Source organism: Leuciscus leuciscus (assembly GCF_965113295.1).
Source record: "Leuciscus leuciscus genome assembly, contig: HAP1_SCAFFOLD_647, whole genome shotgun sequence".
NCBI classification, from domain to species: Eukaryota; Metazoa; Chordata; class Actinopteri; order Cypriniformes; family Leuciscidae; genus Leuciscus; species Leuciscus leuciscus.
In genome coordinates this window covers 527-10,589 of record NW_028118093.1, presented here as the reverse complement: position 1 = coordinate 10,589, position 10,063 = coordinate 527, and the positions used below count along the sequence as shown (strand labels likewise).

The window sequence follows — 10,063 nt, the reverse complement described above, 5'->3', positions numbered from 1 at the left end:
TTAACATTTTTAAAAACCCTTTAATTACTTTATTTTTTATACCAGATATACAAATGAGGACGTCCCTAAAGGGCGGTTTTTGGAGATTCTGTCAGGTTTTGGTCACTTCTGGGTACAAATTTGGCACACACACACACACACACACACACACACACACACACACACACACACACACACACACACACACACACACACACATAACAGAAAACTGTTAAGCTTACTGGAAGTAAGTTTGTTCATAACCTTGAGAGAAATGAACAAATGTGAATGTATGCTAAATGTAGTATTTATGCGCAATATAATAAGCAAAATGCTGCACATTTTGGCAAAAAGTCATATGTAAGTACATTAAATTCAGGTCCCGTGCACATATACACTACTACATGCTGTATAACTGGTAAGAATAGTTTGTTGGTATGCTAGTTTATCACAGAGTAAATCTTTACTGTTATCTAGTGCTTATAAGCAGCTCACTCACCGATCACGCATGACGCCCCACCATGTGACTACTGTGGGCCAATCACACGGCGACTTACTCACAACATCGGCGCGAAACGAAAGTGATGTGAGGCTGCAAGCTATCATCCGTCAGTGGGATTTACGGGCAGAGAAATGGAGCTGCCGCAGAAGAAAAAACGAATAAGCCATGAATTAACCAACTCACAGCCCTCCAACCGCACAGCGACACCGTCCACCAGCAGCAATGTCCCAGCAGGAGGAGCAGGAGGAGCAGGAGGAGCAGGAGGGTTCGTGGAGGGCTCCATCGTCCGCATCTCCATGCACAACTTCCTGTAAGTGTCGTGTGTGAGTGTTGACAGATTCAGTCTGGGTCATGCTTGTAATCACGCTCATCTCTGTCCTCAGCACATACGATCACTCAGAAGTTTTCCCCGGTCCCAAACTCAACATGATCGTGGGAGCCAACGGCACGGGGAAGTCCAGCATCGTGTGCGCCATCTGCCTGGGCCTGGCCGGGAAAACAGCCGTGCTGGGCCGAGGGGACAAGGCGAGTGTCCCGAGAGCTAACCTTATATCCCACAGCTTCTGTTAGGCTTCACACATTTATTCAGATGATAAAAGTGTCATGAACACTTCCAATCATTTCACAATCAACTCTACAACTTTCCATACACTGTACCTGAAAGCTCACAATATGATTCTCAAATAGACACAGATGTTACACACACACACACACACACACACACACACACACACACACACACACACACACACACACACACACACACACACACACACACACACAGAGTATTCACAAATATATGTGAATGCAATTTTTTTATTTGTAGATACTTTGCAAAGTGTACAAGCCAGTAAATCTTAAATATTACATGATATAATCAGGGATACTAATAGAAAGGGAGTTTTTACATGGATGCAATTTCTGTGGGGTTTTCTCTAATAGATACTGAAATGTGGGTCCATGAGATTTGAATGTTTTAGATTTAATTTAACTCATATAATGTACATTTTAAGGAATTGCTGCTTTAAAGTTTTCATGAAATCAAAATAGACCTTATTTATTTTAACGCACATTACTAGTCTTTTGATGAACAATTAATCCGTGCAAGTTAATACACAGAATAAAATAGTTTGTCGTGGTAATCTTAAGTCAAAATCAGAAACTTTGCTTCCACTCTGGAATAGCATTCCTTCTCTGATGACGCTTGGGTTGAATATCCTTAACCACTTCCCTCAGCCGTCAGTCTGCCGTGAGCGAGGGATGGAGAGGAGGTGCGCTAAAGGAAAACCCTGCCCTCTATTCAATATTCCCTTTCACTTGGAAATATGTAAAGTCGGTTGCAATTTCCGGTTCACTGGGACTTTAATTAGCATTTAAAAAAAAGTATGATACTGAAAATGTTTTCCTTTGTGCGTACAGTTTTCAGATTTTACATTCAGAAACACCTTATCACATACAAGGGTTATTATCGCTAACTGAAACTAATACCATACATGCATATTTTCAGAACCTGAAATAAAATATAAAAGACTTATACATATTAAACATGTCTCATTTTCATTTAGTTTAAATTCATTCATTAATTTTCATTATGTTCGAAAAAAATCAAAAACTGAAATAGAAATTAATAAAAACTATAAACTTAAACACTACAAAATTACAAAAACTTTAGGATGAAAATATAAATTATAATAGTATATACTAAAATATCACTGTTACATACTTGTCAATAAATAATAAATTAACTCAATATTTTTATGTTCTAGGTTGGTCTGTATGTGAAGCGAGGCTGTAATAAAGGTTCAGTTGAAATTGAGTTGTAAGTATATATATATATATATGTGTATGTATTTGTTCAATTTCCAATTTCCAAAAGTCCTTGGAGAGACATAGATTTGATCATTTCATCTTTGTGTCCAGATTCAGAGCGAGTGGAAACTTGATAATCACCAGAGAGATCCAGGTGGAGAACAACCTGTCGTCCTGGATGCTCAATAAGAAGCACTCCAGCCAGAAGGCTGTGGAGGAGGCTGTGAAAGAGCTGCACATTCAGGTCGCCAACTTGTGTCAGTTTCTGCCACAGGTGAGTGCTCTTATTATAATGAGGAGCTTTTATTGCACTATATGTATTGCCAAACATGTCTGTAAAGTTGTGAAGAATTACTTTTTTTTCCAAAGAGGAACTAATATGCTCTTTTACATGTTCAACTTTCTTTAGCGTGTAATGTTGCTGTTTGAGTGTGAAAAAGCTCTTCAATGCACAAAGTCTCTCCAAAGGGAGCTATTCTCAATAGGGGCTCTCGCACCGGAGGAACCTTTTCATAGTTCCTAGAACTATTGGCGGAAGTTCCCGGATTTTGGCCTGTTCGCACCGCAGGAACGAGGAACGATTTTAGTCCTAGGAACTCCTTTTGGAGGAACTAATTTACCTCCTATCAGAGTAGGGTCTAATCCAGCACTATAGCAGCAGCCATATCACCCTGTAGCCCAAGACTGGTTGCCCACTGAAGCTAAGCAGGGCTGAGCCTGGTTAGTACCTGGATGGGAGACCTCCTGAGAAAAAACAGGTTGCTGCTGGAAGAGGTGTTAGTGAGGCCAGCAGGGGGTGCTCACCCTGTGGTCTGTGTGGGTCCTAACGCCCCAGTGTAGTGACGGGGACACTATACTGCCAAAAAGAGCACCGTCCTTCGGATGAGACGTTAAACCGAGGTCCTGACTCTCTGTGGTCATTAAAAATCCCAGGATGTCCTTCGAAAAAGAGTAGGGGTGTAACCCCGGCATCCTGGCCAAATTTGCCCCTTGGCCTCTGTCCATCATGGCCTCCTAATCATCCCCATATACTGATTGGCTTCATCACTGTCTCCTCTCCACCAGTAAGCTGGTGTGTGGTGGGCGTTCTGGCGCAATATGTGTAAATCCAAGTGGATGCTGCACATTGGTGGTGGTTGAGGAGATTCCCCCATCTATGTAAAGCGCTTTGAGGTCTCAGAAAAAGCGCTATATAAATGTAACGAATTCATTAAAATTAATATATAGGAACTATCCGTGACGTTAGTGACGCTGATTTGCCGAACACACGCGAAACACCAGCTCCCGCCATTTAAAAAAAGGCTGTGTAAACACACAGATTATAGCCTATATATTTACTGCACGAAGTAAATTTACGAACATGGAAAACAGTGATAGATGGACCTCTTAATCTCTTCAACTTTGAGGGGACCAAGAGGAACATGATTATGTAATTCTGCTCAGCTAGCAACACTGAACATCAACCACACGGCATACGCTACTAACTTTTCATTACTGTCTACTTTCTACGTATAATAGTTCTATCTAATAACATATTTAGACAGAACTGTTAGACCGATCGTAAACTAATGAACACGGAGAATGCGAGCACTGTAAGCTCAGTCTCTGGTGTTCTCTGTGCCATATAAAGGTCTGATGCGCCGTCAAAATAAATGCCACAACAACAAGCACGACTAACGTCACTTCAGAGTTCCTACTGGCGGTGCGAATGCAACGGGAAAACGTTCCTAGAACTATCCGGTGCGAAGGCCCCCTATATCAGTGTGCACCAGAGATGGAAACTCAAGTCACACTTAAGTCACAAAAAAAAAAAAGACTTTAATTTTGGCTCTTCAGCAACTGACTCGAGACTTGACATGGACTTGAAGACAGAGACTCATGAAAAACACAAGTCATCCCCATGACAGCATGAAACGCATCATTTTACTATTCATTCCTCATTCATTCATGACATTCAGCAGCAAAAATCACAGTTCATCTCTAAACACACCAAGCCAGTGTTATTATATACGCGTGTGACACATCTGAAGGCAGTGCTGTTATATAAGTGAATAACAAACCACTATAATATAGACACGTCTTACCTTGTGATAATTTTTGTGTCATTTAATTTGAAAAGCAATCAATTAATCCAAAGGGGAGCTTTGGTGTTGCACAGCTGTCAAGAGACTAGCTTGCTGTCCATTTTCAATAAGTACATGTTTCCATGTCCTTTTCACCAAGTATTGACTGGCTTATGCTTCCAAACACATTTTACGACCCTGTTCGACTCACCGTTATCCATCATTGCTTGAGAACTACAGCAAATTGCTCAAAATACACAGCATGTTTTTTTCTTTTGGTGACAGTCGCTGAATTCCAAATTTTATTTTATGTATTAGTATGTAATATATATTGTGTGTTTTAAATTAATTATTTAAACAATACTTGGTGTGCTTTATTGGACAATTTTAAAGTAGAAGTAATCAGTTTTGATATTTCAGAACTCTGAAAACTAGCTGAAAGAACTATTGCTAAAAATAGAACAAAGACTTGACATGAACTTGGACCCCAAAGACTTGTGAACATGTTTGGTAAGCACTGTTTCTGAACTCCCTGAAACGCCTCTATTGTAGTCTTGAGTTTTCTTCCGGGAACGAACACATAACAATATTCCTCATTTAAATAATTCCATCCCAAGGCATACGCAGAATAAAGGGATGAGGCCTGGTTGAGTTATGGCGCTTTTCCACTACACAGTACCGGCTCGGCTCGGCTCGACTCGACTCGGCTCTGTTTGGTTTTCCACTGTGTAAAAGTTGTACCTGTACCTGCTTCCAGGTACTTTTTTTCGTACCACCTCCGGCGCGGTTCTGAGCGAGCTGAGGCGAGCTGAGGCGATACTAAAATGTGACGTGAAAACACAGCAGACTGCTGATTGGTCAGAGAGAATCGTCACTATTCACTGCGTTATCATTGCACGCGCCAGACGGAGTATCCTGAATAAAAAACAGCAAAAACAAAAACAAAAACATCCAAAAACAGCATACACTCGATTTCCTCCATTGTCCTGTGTGTGTGGGTAGCGGGTGTGTCTCGCGCGTCTCGCGTAAAAGATTAAGTCACGGCAGTTTCCTGCGGCGTCGCTATGACGACCAGGTACTATTGTGGAGGTACTATCTGCAATGGAAAACGGAGCGAAAAGCGAGCCGAGCCGAGACGAGGCGAGTCGAGTCGAGTCGAGTTGAGCTGGTACTGGTAATGGAAAAGCGCCATTAGTTAGTAGTGTTGAAACTGGCGGTTATGGTAAGGGGCGGGACATTTCCCAAATACATTCAAAACGGCTGACCAATCACAACACACTGATCCAGCCGACCAATCAGAGCACATTGTGCTTTTCAGAAGGAGGGGCTTCATAGAGACAGAAACTAAACGGAGCGTTACTGACAGACCGGGAAGAGAGGACCTGCAACAAAAATAATCAGTAATATGTCCTCTATAATTAATCCTCTTCCTTTGATCTGGTGTCACAGGAGAAGGTCGGTGAGTTTGCTAAGATGAGTAAGATTGAGCTTCTTGAAGCCACGGAGAAGTCTGTCGGCCCACCAGAAATGTATGAGTTTCACTGCGAGCTCAAGACGTTTCGCAGCAAGGAGAGGGACCTGGAGGTGAACGCTTTTCTTGTATTGAAATCCAGTATATTGTGTTTATAGTCCCGATTAGGCCTTTAATTTTAGTCCATGCTGTGTGTGGTGCTTGAACAGAATGTCTGTAAGGAGAAAGCCAACTTCCTAGAGAAGGCCAAGCAGAGGAATGAGAGGAACAAGCTGGATGTGGAACGTTACTACATGAAGAAGAGACACTTGGACAGGATCCAGATGCTAGAGAAGAAGAAACCCTTGGTGGTGAGTGTCCCATCTTACTAGGCTAAACTTTCCCAAAACCAGAGTGGAAGGTTTCTTTGATATTGGTCATAAGTCATGATTGATGCACATTCTTTCGGTTTCATGTTGTTGCATTAGTGCTAAAAAGCTTTCCTGAGAGAAATTAATCCTCATTGATAGGGTGGTCCTCACTCATGGTGACTGACCACTATGGTTGGATCACACAATGCACTGAATACTAGTAACTTTTTTGTGATAACCCCCTATTATTAATATTAGACACTTTCGGTTGTCAAATAAATGAATCATTGATGACAAATACCTGGGACATCTCAGAATGTTTATAATTGCTATACTTCCATATAAAGTTGCGAATTTAAAGTTGACATGAAGTAGAAGTTGTGATAGTCTTTTCTTCCCTATTGCCAAATATATCAGGGTGGAACAGCTTCTGGAACAAGATCAAATGTGGGCGGGACTTGATTTTGTCCATGGGGAATAGATTGAATGCTCGTGGTTTGCTATTGGTGGATCTCATATGAGTGACAGGTTATTGTCCCGCCCACGTGCCCGTAAACACGACACCAATAGATGCCAATAAAAATTCCTATTGCTCAGAGAAACCTGAACAAAGATTTGCCAAGTTTTAAGTGAAAATATGTCCTTTTGATAAAACCAAGTGTGCACTCTGAATGTATTTCTAGACTATTCTCTGTTTCCAATTTTTAGGAGTATGAAACGTGCCGTAAAGAGCTGGAGGGGGTGAAGAAGGACAGAGAGGAAATGAAAAGGAAGCTGAGGTCGCTGAAAGATGCTCAAGAGCCACTGATCAGAAAGATCCGGTCGGTGGAGAGTCAGCTGCAGCCTATCGAGCAGCAGATGAGGGAGAAGGTTAGCGCAGACCACCAACCCTATCACCAACTATCTGACTAATCTCCTTCTATATGTAAAATTAATGCCACTGTTTTTTTGTTTTGTTTTCAGACCGCCAGTATCAGAGAGGTGTCACAGAAATGTAAACAGAAACATGATCAGCTTGAACTGAGGAGTAAAGAGGTTTGTTCTGAAAGAGGAACCGGTTATGAAACATTTTAAGAGAGTGTTTTATAACAGTGGTTCTCAGCATGGTCACTGCGACCCAAACTTTTAGGTCTTTGAACCAATTATTAATTTCTCAAAAATTGTTAACACTGATGAATAAACAGTATAAGATATTTTGACATCAATACCATGGGGGAAAACTGCCAAGTAGATATTTTCAAAATCATCTCATAATTGGGCATCAGGAATATTAGGCTGCTGTCACTTTAAGACCTGACGCACAGATCCATTATACTGTTACACTGCGTTTTCTTTCTCAACTGTTTACATTCATTTAAAACATAACTGACTGTGTTCAGGGGAATTCTCACCAAGACTGCCATTTTGACATTATTTAGTGTGTATTTGAATGTTTAAGCACAATAAGCAGCTAAAAAGAACTCAATTTAGTACTGAGAGGCGGCTTTATGTGCCACACTTTGGGTGTGAGCGCAAAATCTGCGGGAATGAGTGAGTGAGGAGAGGCGGGTTTGTGTGTCAGTTCGAGATGAGAGAGTGAGAAAGTGAGTAAAATGAGTATTGGAAGCGTTTCTGATATTTCAGTGTCAAAAGAATCTGTATTTTTGACAACACTCCATTGCACTTAGTTTATTATTTCAGATGCCTTTTTAAAAGACTACAATTGAAAAATGTATAGGCTATAATATATAAAATTCAACCCGCCAAAGTGGCTAGTAGGAGTGACTGTTACACGGCACTCCTGAAATCCACCCGCATTTAGCGTGTTGGCGGATGTTGATGTCAAGCCCTGCTAACATGAACTGTTGATGAAACACATCACTGACACTGATCCTGATGAATAGAATGAACATGCAAATCCTTCCCAGCAAAATCTTCTCAGGCACTCTTACTTAAAGGTAGGGTAGGTCAGAATTGTCTAAAAAAACTTTTATTCAAATTTGTTTAAACTGTCTTTATATACCAATACATAATTAAAATGCAAGTACTCTGAAATAGAGAGTATAAAAAATTTAGTGACTCTAGTGTATTTAATCTTCAATAAACACAGCTCATTAATTCCATTCACTCCCACCTAAAAACGGGTGCGCGACTGCGCGCACGTGGGCAGAGCCAGTAATAGTGGCGGTAGTCATGGCGACGGAGAGTGACAGTCGCGCAAGCCAATCACTTGTTTCGTCCCGGTAGGAATTAATGAGCTGTGTTTTTTGAAGATTAAATACACTATAGTCACTCAATTTTTATACTCTCTTTTTCAAAGTACTTACATTTTAATTATGTATTGGTATATAAAGACAGTTTAAGCCAATTTGAAAAAAAGTTCTTTAGACAATTCTTACCTACCCAACCTTTAAGAGTTCAACGGCTTTTATGCTTGTCTTTCAAAATAAAAGTCCTGCATTACTAAAACATTTGGAATTACGTTTGTTATTGTTTCTTTGACTGAACACTCCACGACCCACTTTTGGGTTGAGACCCATCGGTCGAGAAACACTGCTTTATTACACCAATAAAGACTGTATTAAAACACTGACTGATCGCTGTCTCCTCTGTCAACCGATAGGTGGATGACATCAGACAGGACCTGAGTCTGAAGCAGACAGAGGAGGTGGACCGGCAGAAGCGGATTGGACACACGCAGCTCATGATCCGAGACCTGCAGAAGGAGCTGCAGAACATGAACAGCATGGAGGACGTCACGCCTCAGATCGAGGCTGTGAACACAGAGCTGAGGACCATCCAGGAAGAAAAAGCCAAACTGGAGGGCGAGAGTTTGGACCTGCGCAGAGATAAAGACGAAGCTTATGGAGAATTTAAACGTAATGTTTAATAGCACAAAAAAACATACAAATGTGGTGTATAAAGAGGAAATTTTGAAGTTATAATAGTGTTATATCTTTGCCTGTTGTGGAGAAACCACTCAAATTTAGCATATCAATTCTATCAGTTCATGGTACTAAGTCTTGTACTCATTTTTAGTTTGTTGGTTGTTGTTTTGAAGGTTTGCAGAATCGTCTGAGGAGTCTGGAGGACATGATGAAGGTGAAAGAGGATAAGCTGCGCAGCCGTTTCCGTGACACATACACGGCCCTCATGTGGCTGAGGAATAACCGAGACCGTTTTGAAGGCAATGTCCACGAGCCCATGATGCTGGTGGTGAGAGCACAGCGGCTCATTCACTCGCTGTTTTCTGGACATGGCTGTTCAAGCAGATTAGTTTGATGTTCTCGCAATTTTGTTTTGCCAGATAAATGTCCGTGATGCTCGGCACGCAAAATACATTGAGAGTCACATCCCTCTAAACGACTTAAGAGCCTTCGTCTTTCAGAGACAGCAGGACATGGAGAGGTTCATGGAAGAGGTGAGAAGCTCCGCATGTACTTAGCATGAAACTGACACAATGAGTATCTTTTTTTCATTTGAAAAATTAGGGGTGTGCGATATGACAAATTTTATTTCATGATAACGATATATATCTCACAATATAGTTGTTTTTGCTTTAGATAAGGTTATCTATCATCTTTCATAATTCTTGTCACCATTTTCCATATGACAAAAAACGAATACTAGCCCAAGTAAAAAAAAATTAAAGCTTACTGAAGACGACGAGTACACAGTGATAAAGAAAGAGCAAAGAAAACAAACTGCAATAGAACAAAGACACAAATGAAATGGATTTATTCTTATTAAAGTGATTCAGTCAAGAGCAGTGAGAGATTTTCTCTCTTTTGTTTTTGTTTGATTAACATTATTAACGACAGCTGGTAAATTTGGATGCTGTCACTTTAAGACCAATAAGTCCAAAATCTCTGCCGATTGACAAATTTCTACGAGTTAATCGTGTCAATCG

The 10,063-nt window shown here is 40.8% G+C and overlaps 1 protein-coding gene across 1 annotated transcript; it reads left to right on the top strand.

The window, feature by feature from the left end:
• Nucleotides 1-537: 537 nt before the first annotated feature.
• Nucleotides 538-9,613, top strand: LOC309491863 (structural maintenance of chromosomes protein 5-like). The gene is made up of 11 exons (XM_082190886.1): nucleotides 538-791; nucleotides 865-1,006; nucleotides 2,248-2,300; nucleotides 2,402-2,564; nucleotides 5,803-5,937; nucleotides 6,034-6,174; nucleotides 6,883-7,044; nucleotides 7,138-7,209; nucleotides 8,777-9,032; nucleotides 9,215-9,369; nucleotides 9,461-9,613. Exons 1-11 carry the CDS (start codon nucleotides 613-615, stop codon nucleotides 9,596-9,598), a joined length of 1,596 nt encoding a protein of 531 aa, XP_082047012.1. The 5' UTR covers nucleotides 538-612; the 3' UTR covers nucleotides 9,599-9,613.
• Nucleotides 9,614-10,063: the final 450 nt, after the last annotated feature.